The sequence below is a fragment of the Apodemus sylvaticus genome, chromosome 10, assembly GCF_947179515.1.
Source record: "Apodemus sylvaticus chromosome 10, mApoSyl1.1, whole genome shotgun sequence".
NCBI classification, from domain to species: Eukaryota; Metazoa; Chordata; class Mammalia; order Rodentia; family Muridae; genus Apodemus; species Apodemus sylvaticus.
Window position 1 is genome coordinate 75,473,686 of NC_067481.1, and position 20,562 is coordinate 75,494,247.

At 40.3% G+C, this 20,562-nt stretch overlaps 1 protein-coding gene across 1 annotated transcript; it reads right to left on the reverse strand.

Annotated features, from left to right (window-relative positions):
- Positions 1 to 16,037: 16,037 nt before the first annotated feature.
- On the reverse strand, positions 16,038 to 16,976 carry LOC127694460 (olfactory receptor 10-like). Its single transcript, XM_052195974.1, has one exon. It carries the CDS (start codon positions 16,974 to 16,976, stop codon positions 16,038 to 16,040), a length of 939 nt encoding a protein of 312 aa, XP_052051934.1.
- Between the last annotated feature and the right edge of the window lie 3,586 nt (positions 16,977 to 20,562).

A 20,562-nucleotide genomic window follows, 5' to 3' on the forward strand; every position in this document is an offset into this window, starting at 1 on the left:
AAGAATTGACAAATGGGACCTCATAAAATTACAAAGTTTCTGTACGGCAAAGGACACCATCAAAAGGACAAATCGGCAACCAACAAATTGGGAAAAGATCTTCACCAATCCTACATCAGATAGAGGGCTAATATCCAATATATATAAAGAACTTAAGAAGTTAGACTCCAGAAAACCAAACAACCCTATTAAAAAATGGGGTACAGAGTTAAACAGGGAATTCTCACCTGAAGAACTTCGGATGGCGGAGAAGCATCTTAAAAAATGCTCAACTTCATTAGTCATTAGAGAAATGCAAATCAAAACAATCCTGAGATTTCACCTTACACCAGTCAGAATGGCTAAGATTAAAAATTCAGGAGACAGCAGGTGTTGGAGAGGATGTGGAGAAAGAGGAACACTCCTCCACTGCTGGTGGATTTGCAAATTGGTACAACCACTCTGGAAATCAGTCTGGCGGTTCCTCTGAAAACTGGGCACCTCACTTCCAGAAGATCCTGCTATACCACTCCTGGGCATATACCCAGAGGATTCCCCACCATATAATAAGGATACATGCTCTACTATGTTCATAGCAGCCCTATTTATAATTGCCAGATGCTGGAAAGAACCCAGGTATCCCTCAAGAGAAGAGTGGATGCAAAAAAATGTGGTATATCTACACAATGGAGTACTATTCAGCCATTAGAAACAACGAATTCATGAAATTCTTAGGCAAATGGATGGAGCTAGAAAACATCATACTAAGTGAGGTAACCCAGACTCAAAAGGTGACTCATGGTATGCACTCACTAATAAGTGGATATTAACCTAGAAAACTGGAATACCCCAAACATAATCCATACATCAAATGAGGTACAAGAAGAAAGGAGTGGCCCCTTGTTCTAGAAAGACTCAGTGAAGAAGTATAGGACAAAACCAGAACGGGGAAGAGGGAAGGGGTGGGTGGGAGGACAGGGGGAGAAAAGGGGGCTTATGGAACTTTCGGGGAGTGGGGGGCTAGAAAAGGGGAAATCATTTGAAATGTAAATTAAAAATATATCGAATAAAAAAAATAATTAAAAAAAATATATAGATTTGCATTGTTTGAAAAGAGTTGTAAGCTTTTTTATTCATGATAAAATTTACATAGGATGAATATAATCTCTGGAAAGCCATTGGTACTGACTGTGGTAAAAGTACTTGGTGATACAGATTCTAGTAAAAACACATGCATGTTATTTCCATTTCTGTATAGTAAAAAGTATACTTGTACAACGTTTTGTACTTGTGTTTCATGTTATTGAAACAATCATGTTCAAAAACAAGATTGAATGACATCATATAATCTTCAAGGTACTAAGAATATGGTACATGAAGTCTTTCAAATATTTTATTCTATATTTTAATGACTTAATTTTTATTGACATGTATAAATTATATATGTAACTGGGTCCTATGATGCACAGAATGAACACTCACAGAAGCCAGCCTCCTATTACTCACATTTTATGCCCACCTTTCCAAACTCTAGTGACCAGAGTTTAGTTTGCTGTCTTTACCTTCCATATGAAAAAGATCACGAAGCTCTTATCTTTCTGGGTCTTGTAGCCTTTGTCTGTCTGTACTATTAATCTTGGTCGTACAGCAAGGTCTGCTTCCTTAACTGCTGAAACCCCATCTCCAAACACAGTGTCTAGAGAATGAACAGAATTCAACAAACTTTGTTAAATGAATTAATAAATTCATTCTCCTCCATGAGACCACACGAATATCATAGTCATGTTTGTTTCCTGGGTGACACAAAGGGAATAAACACTGATTGTTTCTAACTTAGTGAAATAACATTTGACATTTTAACCATTCCTATTCTATATTTTATAAATGATGCTATTCATGAATGTAGCTGTGTTTAATATTAATATGATCATAAATGAATCAAAGTTTGGAAACCTTAATAAAGTGATGACTTAAGATAATATTAAACAGTAAGATAATGAACTGAGCTTCAAATCTTGAAGTATAAGAGAGATGAGACTCAGCATAAAAACCTGAAGTCCACATAATAGAAAGCTAGGCAGGGAGGGCATGTATTCACCAAAGACTCAGCACAGATAAGCCATGCCCGCTGACTGTTAAGCCTTATCAAGACTAGACAAAAATCTATTAAGTACCTCCTTTCACACTTGGAGAGAGAGCTGAAAGTCGTTTCTTCAGCTGCTTGTGCCATCTGATCCTTGACTCTCTGGCAGGGAATCTCAAACCAGTGAAAAGTGATGATGCCCTGTCTCCACTCCTCACCACCTGTAGCCTTTCATTCTTTTGTGACCGTGAGTTTCCCTACTCTGACTGATGTATCTATTATTCCTTGGCCCATTGTTTCAGTCATTTTCTTGTTAATATACTTAAGCATACCAAAGTAGGATTTACCCTATTCTGGAAGAATGGGATATTTTATAGACTCCATCACTTAAATCAGGCTAGTAAATTCTGCAGAAACAAAAATAATTCAAGTGCCCAAAGCCCAAAGCAGCACTACTAACAATTCGTGTTCTTGCTAACATATGTCTTACCTCTCCTTTTCATCCAGCTACTTGTCTATAGAATTTATCTATTATCAGGCTGTACAATTTTTAAAACACCCTTTCCCCCTCATCCCAGTTTTCTTGGTCAGCTTCTGCTACTTCTTACTTGGACACTTCATCTTATAGCATCTGACATGTTGGATAGCTGTCCCCTGGTGTTCAGTCCTTTCCCCTCCCTTCCTGGATGTCCTCATCCTTCCCTATCATCCTGTCTCACAGACGTCCTTACCTGTACATCATTAACCATCTTCTAGTCCCATGTTATAAACTCTTCCTGGAAAGAGCACCCATGTCAGGGCTTGAGTCTCTGTTGCTTACACCCAAATACGTTTCCATCCCTACCTATTGTCTGATTTCAGACTTTCATTATTTATTTATTTCAATCATTTTATTTTATGCATTTCTGGTGCTTTGATACTTTGGGGACTGATTGACCATAAAGGGACTTCCCCTTTTAGGTACAGAAATTCTCACAGATAGCAAAGCATTTTCTTGTAAGAAACATCTTCTGAAAACAGTCAGAGTCAACATTCTTTCCAGCTCCTTTGCTGGAGTCATAAAGGATGCTGAAATTATTCAAAACCATAGTATCTAAGGTTTGTACACTGTCTCCTGGTCTGTGGCTTTTGTCTGCATCTCCTCTCAACTTCCTTCCTTCCTATCAAACACACTCTGTGGAGCCACATACACCATGCCTCTTTCTTTTGACTACCGTAAATAATGAGTTACTGATAAAATTCCAGCTCTCTCCTTAACAGGGGCCTCTCTTGACCGTTAATGATACAAAGTCTCTGTGTTAGTTGACATCTCCTTGTCTGTCATTTTCACTGGAAAGACTCCTGGACTTCCATATATCCAACATGAAACTCATTCCTTCCCATTATATTAAAGAATAATAATAAGAAGAAATTCAACTGCTTATTCTCCTGTGTGCTTCATCTCAGGGAAGCACTTCCCAGCTATGCTGGCCACTGACCAGAAAATTAGCATTGGCCTCTACACTGACATTTTCTGTGAGGACACCCTACAAGCCACTCCATCTACAATAGAATTTCTCAACCAGAGATGAAGTCATTCAGTCTGAAAGGTTCTCCCACATATACAAACATTTCTATTGTGTGTTGAGGCCAGGAGTGGTACTGTGCCTTTGACAATGCACATAGCCTACCATCACCACCACACATACATGAATTGTCTAATCCCAAATGTCAGTCTATGAGCTTAACACTCTTGCTCCTTGGGAGAATTCTTCTCTGCTTTGGTGTGAACTGAAAGCTCCCCGCCATATGGTCATAGGGACACTTCATCATCGCACATATCACATCTGCGACATTAACTTATGACCTTTAGATCCACCACGACAGGGCTTATGAGAAACAGCCATGTCTGTCTTGTTCCTAGAACAAGGATGTGAAAACATCCTTGGTGAGAAACGGATGTTTCAAATTATGTTTTTAGATTATAAAACCAAGTGCCTGTGCCTGTGCTTGATGGCTTCTATTCACATTTAAAGTCCTGTGCTATGAGAGGGACGGTGACTGCCCTCTGTTCGTCTCCAAAGCTGAAACTCAGACTTTCAAGCATAAATCATAATATAAGGAAGCTTGAGAGAAAGGAAAACAGACTAAATGCAAAGTGCCTGGAAAGCAACCAGGTTCCGGTCACTTGAACACTTCCTGCTCATCCAGAACCTGAGGGCCAGAGAGATGGCTCAGAGGTTAAGAATATTGGCTGTTCTTCCAGAGCCTGAAACTTTAACTTCCATTACATTGTAAAATGTTATAGCATTTGCTCAGTAAATTGGGGTAGCACTATACTCACATGTGGTACTCCATATTTTCTCCTTTTAAATTGTCTTTTTAAAACTTAAACACATGCTCCTTATCCCCTTGACTAAGTTGGTTTTAACTTATAGATTAGACACAATTGTCTTTTAGTAACAGAAAGACCATTTATGATCTCTGCAGACAATAAAATTCTTCAGAACAAAGGTCACAATTGACTTTTTTCAGTTTTTTCGGTACCATTCCACTATATCATTAATTTTAATAGAGTCTTAATCAAGTGAGAAATGTCAATCATTTGACTAAGCAAAGGAGGTTCTACTAACTCCATTGTTGGTAGAGTCAGCTTTAAATCAACCAATGTTTTGTAGCATGGGTTCTTGCATTATATATGCTTTTCTATCCTTGCATAAGTATTTCTCCTGGCGTGTTTTTCATACATTTTAAATTAAAATATAATTACATTGCTTTCCCCCATTGTTTTCCTCCCTTCAGCCATTCCCAAGTCACCTCACTCCAACTCATTTCCTGTGCCATTCTCAAATTGGTAACATCTCTGATTATTATTGTGATGTGTGTATGTGTATTTGTGTTCGTGGTGTTCATGTGTGTGTGTGTGTGTGTGTGTGTGTGTATACTCTATTTTATCTGCACTTGTAACTTTTTATTAGTTGATAGGAGACTCAGCTCACGATTGAACTTTTGTAGGTACCATTGCATCCTTCTGTGCATGCGCCACCATGGCCTCCTCGTCCTCCTTGTCCTTGTCCTCGTCCTCCTCGTCCTCGTCCTCGTCCTCATCCTCATCCTCATCCTCCTCCTCTTCCAATAGACATAACTGCAGCTTATTCTTCCCAGCCTTCTCATGCTAAAATCATCTAGCATCTTACTATATTCCACATCTTTCTTATAACATGAGTTTCTGGATTCTATCATGTTCTTAGCAAAAACAACCAGAATTTTCTAGCATTTTGTCAGCTTGTTTGACCTCCAAAGGATGAGCAAACCAATCCATGCCCCATTTACACATGGATGCCTCGTATAGACCTTGGTCTTCCCTCATGGCTCCCTTCTTGTCTACTCCAAGAAGTCTTCCTTGATGTATCATCAACAGCTCTGACTTTGTTTGCCTCTACACTTTGTCACCTACCTATGATGTATGTGCCTTATTTGCATGTTATTGCCCTGACATCACAAAAGCTAAATTTTGCAAAAACCGCTATTGAGCCAATCTTTAAACTTAATGAAGGAACCAGGATGTCTATCAAGTTCCCTAATTTTATGCAACTGAAAAGTTGGTAAAAATTATTGGTGAAATTATTGTACAACCTGCTATGTATGCTTGAGTGGGAGGACAGAGAGAGAAAGACTCAATTAGTGCTAAAGTTGCCTGAGTTCTGCATTTCTACACTCAAACCAGGGACACAACTGAGCCTTGGATAACTGCCTCATGCCATGCATCATGTGTTCTGGTTTTGTCTGCAAACAGGAATGCCGACTCACCCAGGACTCCCTATGCCCTTACCTCTCTGGATTCTATTGGCATCAAAGATGAGGTGAGCACTCCACAGTACTGTTATCATCTACCAGCCAGGGAAAGCCACTTGTTACTTCTGACATTATTTCTTCTGTAAGCTGGAGAGTTTGAGAGGGAGTTACAGTCCAGGACAGGTTGTGACAATAACTGGCTTCTTCCTTGAGCTGTGGAGGTTGCTGAGATTCATAACTTAGGGCGAGAAACCACCACTGCCCCAGCACTACCTCGCTTAGGCTAAGTTGGGCCAAGTGGCTGCTTTACCACCACATCAGCTCTCGTCCTAAAACTGAGCCCTTCGATTCTATCCTAGGGGCGTTGCAAACTTTAAAATTCACAAAAGGCAGAGGTTTTTTTATGAGCTAAGTCTCTAGAGGCCTGTAGGCCCTGATGAGGCAATTAAAATTATCCTACAACCTTCCCAAGATCTGAGTCACAGGCCTTGGTTTTTCCTATTCCCTATATACTGCTCAAAAAATAACTGATTATTATTCAGTATCCTCACCTAATTCCAAAGATCAGAAAATATTAGCCCTAAGCTGCTTCACTGAAATTAATAGGAGCTGAACAGCTGCTGCCTCTCCCTTTGAAGGAGCATGCGATGTCTCCAGTGAAAAACCTCTTTTTTTAGATACCTCAATCTCCATCCTGCAGGCCTTCTGTTTTTCAATCCTGAGATTTTAAATTATTTGCTACATTTCTTTCTTCTTTTTTCTTTCTTTAGTGTTTGTGTGTGTGTGTGTGTGTGTGTGTGTGTGTGTGTGTGTGTGTGTGTACTGTCTTGGATGCCAAAAAACAATTCAAAAGAGTGTGTTCTCTCTTTCTGGCATATGGGTCCCAGAAATTGAACTCATGTCAGGTTTGGAAGCAGACACATGTATCCTCTGCTCCCTATCCTGAACTCTTAAGAAGAGGACAGAAGATAAAGTCTGATGAATCAAGGACAAGCTATAAGACTTGGAAGCAAACTCTGAAGTTCTTGTACAACTCACAGAACTCCTCTGAATGAATCTGTGTACAAATGTGGTCACGCAGCGTGACTTAATGTCTCAGGGAAGAGAACCAGGCCCTTACACGGCTTTCATCTCTTCGATCAGAAACTGCCCTTTGAGCTTCAAGGCCTTCTCCTTCATGCTCACCTTCAGTGTCACAGGGAAACTCATCTTCCACACACATAGCAGCTTCTCAAAGACTGAGGTCGTGAACTAACTTCGTGAAGTACAGTTTATATATAAAAATAATGTACACATTTTAGTGCATGAGTTCTGTGAGCTTAAGTTTTAATTGTAGCTTAAGGAATTAAAATTTAACAGGAAGAAACTATGACTCATGAGATATTTTTAATATAATGTCCATTTTATACCTTACCCTTTCTGTTGTTTGCTTACATCTTATATTTACTTTTGCCACATTTAGTATTTTTTCTTTTGTTACCTACTTTAATACCATATATGTATATGATAATCATTTTGTTTTTGTTTGTGAATTTCTCATGTACGTTTTAAGAATTCTCAACTGAAGAACTTCGGATGGCGGAGAAGCATCTTAAAAAATGCTCAACTTCATTAGTCATTAGGGAAATGCAAATCGAAACAACCCTGAGATTTCACCTGACACCAGTCAGAATGGCTAAGATTAAAAACTCAGGAGACAGCGGGTGTTGGAGAGGGTGTGGAGAAAGAGGAACACTCCTCCACTGCTGGTGGGGTTGCAAATTGGTACAACCACTCTGGAAATCAGTCTGGCAGTTCCTCCAAAAACTGGGCACCTCACTTCCAGAAGATCCTGTTATACCACTCCTGGGCATATACCCAGAGGATTCCCCACCATGTAATAAGGATATATGCTCTACTATGTTCATAGCAGCCCTATTTATAATTGCCAGATGCTGGAAAGAACCCAGGTATCCCTCAACAGAAGAGTGGATGCAAAAAATGTGGTATATCTACACAATGGAGTACTATTCAGCCATTAGAAACAATGAATTCATGAAATTCTTTGGCAAATGGATGCAGCTAGAGAACATCATACTAAGTGAGGTAACCCTGACTCAAAAGGTGAATCATGGTATGCACTCACTAATAAGTGGATATTAACCTAGAAAACTGGAATACCCAAAACATAATCCACACATCAAATGAGGTACAAGAAGAAAGGAAGAGTGGCCCCCTGTTCTGGAAAGACTCAGTGAAGCAGTAATCGGCAAAACCAGAACGGGAAAGTGGGAAGGGGTGGGTGGGAGGGCAGGGGGAGGGAAGGGGGCTTGCGGGACTTTCGGGGAGTGGGGGGCTAGAAAAGGGGAAATAATTTGAAATGTAAATAAAAAATATATCGAATAATAAATAAATAAATAAATAAATAAATAAATAAATAAAAGGAAAAAAAAGATTGTTCTGCATGTTTCTCCACAATGTCAATTGGTACTCATTACTATTCTTATGCATAATTCATATACTTTCCCTCTCCTCTCAAGCTATTCCTTTTTCTACCTTTCTTATTTCCTCCTCTTTAGACTTTACAACCATAACTTTACACAGCTTTAACAACCTCCAAATCCTATGGCTATTAGCAATATCCTAACTTTCTCTCCCAGATACTTTCCCACCCTGGTACATTTCTAAATTAATCTAATGCTCGACCCCCCCTCCTACTGCCCTTCTGTTCCTAACTAAAATCCTAATACATTCTGTATTATACTTGTCAGTTTGGCACTCACAGTTATTGAAGCTAACTGGACCATTGCCGTTAGTTGGCTAGTATGGTATTTGCCTACTGAGCATATCCAGCAGCTGTGACTGTCTGACTGTGTTTTAGTACAGTTTCTTCAACATTCAAAGTCTTCCAATAGCAGTAGGGTCACAGCCTGCCAATGTATAGACACAGACTTAGCTTTGCAAATGGTGCCTAGGCTAGGCACTGAGCTAAAAGTTAAGTTAACCTAATAGGGTTAGAAATACTGTGCTAATGCAACACTCTAAGTTATATGAGAGCCACAAATAACACAGTGATGCCAAAGGTGGATTGCTTTCATGTAAACATTTTCCTGAGACACTAGATAAAGCCTTAGTTTGGTTCCTAGTTGGTTCTAAGTTTGTTTCACACTGAGCTTTGAAAACAAAACACATGCCATTTAGGCTAAGACTCACTCAGTAAGGAACAAAGTTTCCATCATGAAAAAGTACCACACCAACAGTGCTAGAATGAAGCATGTCACAATTGTCCAACAAAAATGATGGCCAGTAGGAAGGCAGGTTGACAAAGGTGTACCTCCAAGGCCAACTGGAAATCCTGTTCCAGCATCCATAAGAAAAGGGATTATGGATTATGCCCATTAGGAAGGGACAGAATTTTACATAGCCACAGACAGACTGACAACATAAACAAGATATATAAAATTATACTCATTCTTCCTAAAGCCGGTACATTTGCATAAACCTCTGTGCAACTCAGCCCTAAACAGGATATCTCCTGAAGGAACCCTAAAGTAGAGGCAGCACAAAGAGTGTAAGAGCCAGAGGGAATGGAGGACACCAAAGAGACAAAGCCTTCCACATCAACAGGATAGATGCATTGGGTAACTCACAGAGGCCGAGGCAGCATGCACAGGACCTGCACCAGATGGGGGTCCTAGAGCTGAAAGAAGTGAACACATGCCCTCACCCCTAACCCAGAAGCTGTGTCCAGTTGATAACCATTTGCAAATGAAAATTCACTTTCTTCCAAGGGAGTCTCACTGGGGGAAGCAAACTACTCTTAAGGGGAGGATGTGTGACAGGAAGTAGATGCCAACAGGAAATGAACTTAATGGCATCTTTGGAGTTCCTTGTCTTCTAGTGTAGTCTCAGGGTGATTTTTTAACTTTACCTTATTTTTAATTTCTATTTTAGTGTGTGTGTATGCATGCACGCGCGCGTGTGAAATTTTTTCTCTCACAGATCTTTTGCATATATATTATGGCTTTCAGTTTAGTGGTTTTATGGGATTCTGAGTGTGTGAATGAGTGGGTCTCTCTGTTTTGTGTGCCTTCTCTTGAGCTCTTTTTCTTCCATTTGTTTGTGTGGTCCAATTCTGATGTGCTAGTTTTTGTTTTGTCTCATTATATTTTATTATTAGCCCATAGAGGTCTGTTCATTTTCTAATGAGAGATAGAAAGGGGTGGGTCCAGATGGGAGGGGAAGTGGAGAGGAACTGGGAGGAGTAGAGGGAAGAGAAACCATAATCAGGATTTATTATGTGAGAAAAAAATCTATTTTCAGTCAAAGAATAAAAAGAAAAAACAAAAATTTTGAGCAAGATCCACAAAAGCAAAAGACATGTCAGAAAGTTGTCTCATAAAGACAACAATCTTGCATCTGCCTCCTGGGATGAAGGTAGCAGCTATCCCTGTTTCTACAGGTTGCACCTAATGAGTCTTCTACAGCAAACTCTATCACCTATACAGAGACAAATTAATAGTGAGTCCTTGACTCCTGAACTGAGTAGAGTGAGGCTGTTTTGTTTGGGGCTTAACACTCACCAAGAAGGAACAGAGTGTAAAAACTGTTGACTATGAATTGCTTGTGAGAGTTTGAACAGTTCATAGCCCCAGCCCCAGAACCACCTGTAAATCCACACCCTTCTTTCTCCGCTAAAATCTTTGTAGCTACAGTGTTTCCTGCAGTCTGATTTGTATCTGTGGTACACATACAAGAGCTGGAAGACAGAGCCACAGAAGACCTCTAATAGAAAGCACTGTGGTACAATAGGTTTTCAGAATGCCTAATGGGTAGGGTGTTTGTATTATGCTCAGCACATATGTTTGGAGGTTGGGAGGTATTTTTAGGAGCACAATAGCTCCATTTGATAGACAGGCTTCAAGCGTAGCCTCTGGAAAGCATTAAAGTAAGAAGTCACATTTGCATGATTTGCCAGAGGAATATCTAGTTGGTTGTGACCATCCCAGGAGTGTCCTGAAAGTCTCTCAGGTAACCTGAGGGAAACTAACTCAGCGCATTTCCACAAACGCTCTTTCACAGGTAAATTGGGGCTGAGCACTGTTTGGGAAGCTTGAGATCCTAAGGTTCAGTTTAGTATTGTGAGATACACTCCCACCTTTGCACAATTACTACTGACTGTGTCTACCTCTACTTCTTTTTTTTTAATTTTTTTTTATTCGATATAATTTATTTACATTTCAAATGATTTCCCCTTTTCTAGCCCCCCACTCCCCGAAAGTCCCGTAAGCCCCCTTCTCTTCCCCTGTCCTCCCACCCACCCCTTCCCACTTCCCCATTCTGGTTTTGTCGAATACTGCTTCACTGAGTCTTTCCAGAACCAGGGGCCACTCCTCCTTTCTTCTTGTATCTCATTTGATTTTGATGGGTATTGCATTGAATCTGTATATTACTTTTGGCAAAATGGCCATTTTAACTATATTGATTCTACCTATCCATGAGCATGGGAGGTTTTCCCATTTTTTGAGGTCTTCTTCCATTTCCTTCTTCAGAGTCTTGAAGTTCTTGTCATACAGATCTTTCACATGTTTGGTAAGAGTCACCCCAAGATACTTTATACTGTTTGTGGCTATTGTGAAGGGGGTCATTTCCCTAATTTCTTTCTCAGACTGCTTATCCTTTGAGTATAGGAAGGCCACTGATTTGCTTGTGTTGATTTTATAACTTGCCACTTTGCTGAAGTTGTTTATCAGCTGTAGGAGCTCTCTAGTGGAGTTCTTTGGGTCACTTAGGTAGACTATCATGTCGTCTGCAAATAATGATAGTTTGACTTCTGCCTTTCCAATTTGTATTCCTTTGACCTCCTTATGTTGTCGAATTGCCCGAGCTAGTACCTCAAGTACAATATTGAAAAGATAAGGAGAAAGGGGATAGCCTTGTCTGGTTCCTGATTTCAGTGGGATTGCTTCAAGTTTCTCTCCATTTAGTTTGATGCTGGCTACTGGTTTGCTGTATATTGCTTTTACTATGTTTAGGTATGGGCCTTGAATTCCTGTTCTCTCCAAGACTTTAAGCATGAAAGGATGCTGAATTTTGTCAAATGCTTTTTCAGCATCCAATGAAATGACCATGTGGTTTTGTTCTTTGAGTTTGTTTATGTAGTGGTTCTTTGAGAAAAATCAACAAGATAGATAAACCCTTAGCCAGACTGACCAAAGGACACAGAGAAAGTATCCAAATTAACAAACTTAGAAATGAAAAGGGAGATATAACAACGAAAACTGAGGAAATCCAAAAAAATCATCAGATCCTACTACAAGAGACTGTACTCAACACAACTGGAGAATCTGGAGGAAATGGACAATTTCCTTGACAGATACCAAATACCAAAATTAAATCAGGACCAACTAGACCATCTAAACAGTCCCATAATGCCTAAAGAAATAGAAGGAGTCATAGAAAGTCTTCCAACCAAAAAAAGCACAGGACCAGATGGTTTTAGTGCAGAATTCTATCAGACCTTCAAAGAAGAGTTAACACCAATACTCTTCAAACTATTCCACAAACTAGAAACAGAAGGAACACTACCCAATTCCTTCTACGAAGCCACAATTACGCTGATACCAAAGCCACACAAAGATCCAACAAAGAAAGAGAACTTCAGACCAATTTCCCTTATGAACATCGATGCAAAAATACTCAATAAAATTCTTGCCAACCGAATCCAAGAACACATCAAAACGATCATCCACCATGATCAAGTAGGCTTTATCCCAGGAATGCAGGGTTGGTTCAATATACGGAAATCCATCAATGCAATACCTCTACTTCTTATTCTCCGGGATTTTGGCTGGTTTAAACCTGTGTAGGTCCTGTGCATGCTGTCATAGTCATATGAGTTCATATCAGCCTAAAGTCCCACCCTTAACTAAGATGCTATTTGAGAATGATACTCCCTGAGAAAGGGGAAATAGATATATCAACCACACTTCAAGGCAGACCCTATGCCAGAGAGTAGTTTGCCAACATACATTAAACAGGCTCCATGGTGTGTGTGTGTGCACACGTGCACACACATGTGCATGCACATGCACATGCGGTGTATAGACCATTTTTGCTTTGGTTTATTTTTGTATTTTTTGTCTTAATTATATTTGGTTGGTTGGTTGGTTGGTTCATTGGTTATTTGGTTGTTTGGTTAATTTGAGATTTTGTTTTGCTTTGCTTAGAGAGAAAGAACAGATGTGAGTAAGAGGTAGGGATGGGACTAGAGAGATGGCCCAGCAGTTAAGATCACTGAGTACTCTTCCAGAGGTCCTGAGTTCAATTCCCAGCACCTACATGGCATCTCATAACTGTCTGGAAATAAGTCCACTTTTACTGGCTCCAACATCCTCACACAGATAAACATACAGACAAAATACCAATGCACATAAAATAAATAAATCATTTTTAAAAAGTATTAAAAAGGGTGGGGAAGATCTGGGAGGAGTTAAGGAAGAGAAAAGAATATAGTAAAAATATATTGTATGGCTGGAGAGATGGCTCAGTGGTTAAGAACATTGACTGTTCTTCCTGAGGACCCAGGTTCAATTTCCAGCAGCCACAAGATAGTTTGCAACTCTCTGTAACTCCAGTTCTAAGGGATCCAACACTCTTACACAAACCTATGTAGACGCAAAACACCAATGCACAAACAAGAATCAATAAATCATATGCTGTATGAAAATTTTAAATAAAAGTGCTCTTAGATTAGGCTGGAGAAATGGCTCAGCCATTAAAGGCTAATCTCACACCCACAAAATGCTCATAGACTGTAATCATTAATGATGACATTAAATCAAACTTATCTTCTTGTGCTATATCCTGTTAAACTTTCTTTTCTCAAGATAAGCTTCACAGTAGAAAGTTCTGAGTGGGACTGGCACTTGGGAGGCAGAAGCAGGAGCATATCTGTAAGTCTGAGATCCTCTATAGTGAGATAGCGAGAGAGAGAGAGAGAGAGAGAGAGAGAGAGAGAGAGAGAGAGAGAGAGAGGAAGAAGAAGGAGGAGGAGGAGGAGAAGAGGGAGGAGGAGGAACAGGAGGAGGAGGAACAGGGGGAGGAGGAACAGGAGGAGGAACAGGAGGAGGAGGAACAGGAGGAGGAACAGGAGGAGGAGGAACAGGAGGAGGAAGAAGAGGAGGAACAGGAGGAGGAGGAACAGGAGGAGGAAGAAGAGGAGGAGAAGTAGATGGAGAAGGAGAAGGGGGAGGGGGAAAATAGGAAGTCCTACCAAGACTTTAGATTCTTAAGCACAGATTCATGCTGAAAGATGTCTGTGACAAGAAATTAGTAAGTAGGGCAAGCCATGATTAAAATGATATACCTTCTGTTCTGAGCATAAAAATCTTTCCCACTCACTCCTAAAAATATATCCCAATGCAGATAAAACAGAACAAATGAGCAGTAAGCAAAAATGGCTGTCCCATGAGACAGTTCTCTTCTTAATTGTCATATAGAATTTCATAACATCAAAATGCCTCAGTTTCACTATTATGTTTTGAGAAAGAAGTCAGAGAATCATTTTATATTGTTTTTTCTCAGAAAATGAAGCAGGCAATATGTGTGTATACAGCTCCAATGTTATATGAAAGATTTTCTCAAGTTTTTCACAGTCAAATCCTAGAACAGAGGAGGTGGAGATCTTCAATACCAAAAGATATATCATATTGATAGAGCTTGCTTATTAAATTTAATCAATTCCAGACAAGTATATAATACAATCTGATTACACTCACCCTCCCACTGTGTTTTTGAGAAAGGATACTCTAAACTACTTTATTTCCTATTTAACAAGAACAATAAATGAGAAATTTTATTGCACATACACTATACATCAAATGCTGATAGTGATTAATATGCTCATTTTACTGAAAAGGAAACTAAAACTAAGGTAAAGGAGATGCTTGGACCACTGCAAAGTGTAAGTGCAAATATATGTGATAACAAATTCCCGGACTTTTCATCACACAGACCAAGGCCATCAGTGGGAAGGTTATGGTAGTCTGAATAAGAAGAGCCCCATAGGTACATTGTCTTAGTCATGGTTTCTATTCCTGTACAAACATCATGACCAAGAAGCAAGTTAGGGAGGAAAGGATTTATTCAGCTTCCACCTTCCACATTGCTGTTGATCACCAAAGAAAGTCAGGACTGGAACTCAAGAGGGTCCGGAGGCAGAAGCTGATGAAGAGGCCTTAGAGGGATGCTACTTACTGGTTTGCTTCCCCTGGCTTGCTCAGCCTGCTCTCTTATAGAACCCAAGACTACCGGCCCAGGGATGGCACCACCCACAAGGGGTCCTCCCTCTGACAACTAATTGAGAAAATGCCCACAGCTGAATCTCATGGAGGCACATGCCCAACTGAAGCTCCTTTCTCTGTGTTAACTTCAGCCTGGGTCAAGTTGACATACAAAATCAGCCAGTACATACATATATTCAAATGCATGGTCTCCGGTTGATGAAACTCTTTGGGAAGGATGAGGAAGTATTGCCTTATGGGAGGAGATGTGTCATTAGAGGCAGGCTTTGAGGTTTCCCAATTTAAGTAAATGAACCCATGTCCAAAAGTCTATCAAACGGCTCTGTTCATGATCTGACCATCTTCTCCTAGTATCATAGAAGAGTAAACACAGTAAGAAACTTTTGAAGCAGGCTCTGAAACAGCAAGAATCTGACAGGATCACCAAAATTTAGACACAGCAACAGCAACAGTGAACTTGTGTTCTCTGCCTAAGATCATACCACCAACTATGTGACATCATGCTAGGATCTTACTTTGTGAAGAGTCATTCAGAATTAATTCTCTGACTCTGATCCTCACTCCCTACAACTCCTCACAGTGCACTCTTCTTAACTCAGTTTATTTTTGAAGGCTGTGCAGCAATCAGCACTTACCCACTGCTGAGCAATGACCAGACAGTGAATAAAAACACAGGAGCTCCGCTTCCAACTTCCCCCAAGGAAGGCAGCAAGCCCAGGTGCCTACTGAGGACATGCTTATTATTTCTGACAGCTTCATGAATGTATATCAGAATTTTGACCATCGTACCCCATGTTATCTTTTCTCATCTCCCTGTCTTTTCCAGTAAATCTTTTCTTCACAAGCCCAGAAGGATTGTTTTCTAGACACCTATGGGCTCAATTATCCTGGAGCCATTGCAGAAACAATTTTTTTTTTTACAACCTGGAGTCTGTGCCTCTCCGTAACACCTTCCACAGAGCCCCCTTTACATCCTTGTTCCTCAGGGTATAGATCAGAGGGTTGAGCATGGGGGTGACTATAGTATAAAAAAGGGCAACAAACTTTCCCTCATTCTCAGAATAACTGTCATTTGGTTGCAAGTACGTGTAGATGGTTGAGCCATAAAACATAGAAACCACAAGGAGGTGTGATCCACATGTCCCAAAAGCTTTTCTGCGGCCAGATATTGACTTGACCTTCAATACAGCCCTGGCAATGTGTGTATACGATCCTAGAATCAGTGTCGCGGGGAAAACCAAGATGATGGCTCTTGCCACAAACATCTTGGCCTCTGTTCCAGCTGTATCCTTGCAAGCCAACTTGAGGAACACAGGCATCTCACAGAAGAAATGATTCAGTCGATACCTGCAGAGAGGCATGGCCATCATGAGACCTGTCTGGATCAGAGAGTTTACGAGGCCTGCTATCCATGATGAGATAGCCAAAGCCTGGCACAGAAGAGGGTGCATAATGGTTGTGTAGAGGAGTGGACGGCACACAGCCGCATAGCGGTCAAAGGCCATGACCACTAGAAGCATACTCTCTGTGGAGCCCAGGGCAAGGACACTGAACAGCTGGGCCACACACCTTCCATAGGTGATGGTATGATCCTGTCCCTCAATATTGACCAGGAGCTGGGGCACGGTGCTGGTGGTGTAGCAGAGGTCCAGGAAGGAGAGGTGGGAGAGGAAGAAGTACATGGGTGTGTGCAATCGAAGGTCCATTCGGGAAAGCGCGATGATGGTGGTGTTACCAAAGAGAGTTAAACAGTAGAAAATCAAAACATAGATAAAAAGAATGAGTTCTAGCTGAGGCCAGTCTGAGAAGCCCACCAAAATGAAGCCTTTTCCCAAACTGGCATTAAAGCTTCCCATAGCCTCTGACCTGCACAGTAGCAGAAGACAATTCAATGCATCCGATGAAGAAAATGGATTAGGACATAGTTCATAGCCTTCTTCAAGCAATCCTAAATCATCGATTTTATTATTCAATTCTATTTTAACCAGTGTTCCATTCTTCTCTTCTCTTCTATAGACTGAAAAACGTCTCTGGATTAGGAATAATGTCCCTTTTCTTTGGACTTTAACTCAGCTATTTGTTCCAAGACTTTGGCCTGGTAGTTCTTCAGTCTTGCAGATGGAAACTTTCTTGGTCAAAAGTAAAAAATGCTTTGAAGGACCAAGGTCTGCATACATATCATAGCATTCCATTCTGTTAGCTTTTGTTCCTCCTTTTGATCTGTTTGCTGGCTTGTTACAGCTCTGAATCCAGGCTTAGGAGATCACAATGCTGACCCCTGGGTCCTCCTCAGCCTCCTTCTGTACCACAGATATTGTCAGTACACCAATCCTAGAGTTCCACTCACAGCCTCTGCCATCTGCCACAGAACACTGAGAAGTAGCTTCATTTCTTTGGGGGGAAAATAGTAAGAAGTGTGTTCTTGTGATGAGGAAGAAGAATGCCCCTGCTTGACCTGGTTCTTCAACTAAAAGTGTCTATAATTCAACTCCACAGAAAGAGCTTTTTCTCCTCTCTATCCAAACCCTCTTTAGACTATATGTCGCTAGCTCCTCCTGTTCAGTTGATGACATCCATGATACATGTGTCTGTCCCTCTAGGAGTTTAGGTGTAGCAGAGGTCAGGCCAAATATAAAAATAAATGTTAATGTTTATCACAAAGTAATAATGAATAAACACTGTTACTGCCGTTGTGGTGCTGAGGGTGACGAATGAGTGCTACCTCCATTTAAGATCCACCATGGCTATAGAAACGTGTGCTTTCACCTTTCTATCTCATCGAAATGAATTTCCTCTGAGACTAAAGATTAACTGCTAACACACAGGTAAAAGAAGAAAATAGGGTAGGCATTAACTCTCAACAGTGGATACTTCCTATTAAAGTATGAATAAGATTATATGAAAACATGCCAAAGAGAAAAGACAAAAACCTGATTCCAAAGTCTAGCCTATGATTATTATGAAATGTCTTTGCATACTTAGCTAGCTCCTTTTCCTGTCAAGTATAACAAACCAGAATACTGTCAACAGTCAACGCTGAACTCAGACCTTTAGCTCTGTATCATGTCCCCACAGACCAACTCCATCATGGGCCAGCCGTGCCTCCTGCTCTGAGATGTATGCTTCTGTGAGTCTCGGCTTAGTTACCTGTAAAAATAATAAGAACAACTTGCTGCAAGCAATTGTGGTTGTGGTTACATGAAAGAGCATATCATGTACATTACAAAATGTGTTTGTCATCACTGTTAATGCTGTTCTGCCTTCAACACTAACAGTTAACTAATGCAAATAAGACTGCATAACTCACTCAGGATTGTTTGTCTGCCACTCACTACAGTAGCTGGAAAATAACTATCAAAGAAAATTACTGCCTGTTTGTCTAAGTGAAAGAATATATGAGTGTATAAATGAATGAATGTGTGCATTTGTGACCCTGGCACCATATCTGATGTACATGGATGTCCCAGCAATCTGCACTGTTCTTCACTTATTAGCACAGGAATTTTATTCACTCCTATGAACAGTGATTTTATGTCATGGCCTATAGAAATAAATAACACATTTCTTTTATTTTTTCATTTTTTAATATCATGTGAATGGATAGTCTATGTCTGTGCACCCTGTGTGTGCATGCCCTCCACAGAGGCGAGAAGAGGACATTGAGTCTTCTCATATGACAGAGTCATATGACCAGAATTACAGATGATTGTGACCCACCTGGTGGGTGTTCAGAATTGAAATCCAAGACCTCTGGAAAAGCAGCCAATGCTTTTAACCACTGAGCACTGTGATCCAATATAATAAAACTTAGAGCTTTACATCAGTGATGATCATTTTTATGCATCAAAAGTTTGGATGATTTTGCAGCAGGTGCATGAAGCTTAGTTTTCAACGCGTGGTGTTAGCCAGCTAGATGCTGTACCTAGGACTGGAAATACCCAGGAGGAATCACGGGCTAAACTGGCAGATGCAGATGCAGATGCAGATGCAGATGCTTATAGCCTCCAAATCCTAAAAACACTAGGAATGTCAGGCTTTAGGAGCCAACCTTATAGCTTCTGGGGAAGGAATTGGGGGGTAACCCTGAAGCCATCCTGAACAGATTGCCACCTGCAAATGAAAATATAGTTTTCTCCAAGGGAGTCTCACTAGGTAAACAAACTGTTCTTGAAGGTTGAGCCCACATGCCCAACAGTAAGTGGCCAACAGGAAATGAACTCAACAACATATTAGGAGCCTCCTTGCCTCACAATGTCTTGTCAAGCAAGATTAATCTTATAATATTAATCTTATTATTATTTTGATATTATTTGATAATTACATATAAATTCCTAGCTTTTACCCTATAGGTACTTTGCATATATATTGTGGCTTCCAGGTTAGTGCTTTTATGGGATTCCTGAATGTATACATGAGCAGCTCTCATGTCTATATCTGTTTATTGTGCCTTTCTTGGGCTCTTTCCTTCTGCTGTCCTTTCTGTTCTATTCTAATGTGATAGGTTTTCTTTGCTTTATCTTATTATATTGTATTATATTATTATCTTTAAGAAGCCTAATTCTTTTCTAATGAGACACAGAATAGGAATATATAGGAAGGGTTGGGGAAGAGCTCAGAGGAGTTGAAGAAAAAAATCATAATCATAATCAGGATATATTAGTGAGGGCAAAATTAAATGAAGGAAAGAATCCCACCTATGACTCCAGAACCTGTGTCTGGAAGCTTAGTGCTCTGGATCTTCATCATCAGTAGCTATGAGGGAATTCTGACAGCAGCCAACAAGAGGATGTCCTCTGCTCAAGGAAGCTGGGGACCAGGAAAGGGTCTAACAGCTCTCTAATGGGGATTTTAATTTCCCCAGCACCCAACATCTTGCCTATTTAAAGTAAAAATAAACATAAAAGGTCTGTTTACCACATATATATAAGGAACACTAAATGAACCCAGTAGAGGGTATGCATGTGAATAAAACAATAATTAAAAGATGAGAGGTCATGACCTTGAGGGGAGTGTGGTCCTGGAAGAAGGCCGAGTGAAGGAGAGATGGAAATGATACTAAACCACACTACTCGTTTATGAAAATCTCAAAAAAAAAAAAATACAAGTTTACAAAAAGAGAAAAGTTTTAAGTGTGTGTGTTTAAAATGGAGGTTTGGGCCAGGAGAGATAGCTCTGCATTTAAGAGCACTGACTGCTCTTCCAGAGGTCTTGAGTTCAAATCCCAGCAACCACATGGTAGCTCACAACTATCTGTAATGGGGATCCAATGCCCTCTTCTGGTGTCTCTGACGACAAAGTGTACTGACAAACAAGGCTTATTGTTAACATTGACAGCACTCTACTCTTGGATCACTTTATGTCCACCACAGTTGGATAATTTTAATAATGGAGGATACCAAATTTGCAAAACTTGGTCACAGGAATGTAATTGGCAACCCCAGA

What these genes read in the sequence shown, in the direction of transcription:
- LOC127694460 (XM_052195974.1), bottom strand. Translation starts at nt 16,976, where the DNA reads ATGGGAAGCTTTAATGCCAGTTTGGGAAAAGGCTTCATTTTGGTGGGC.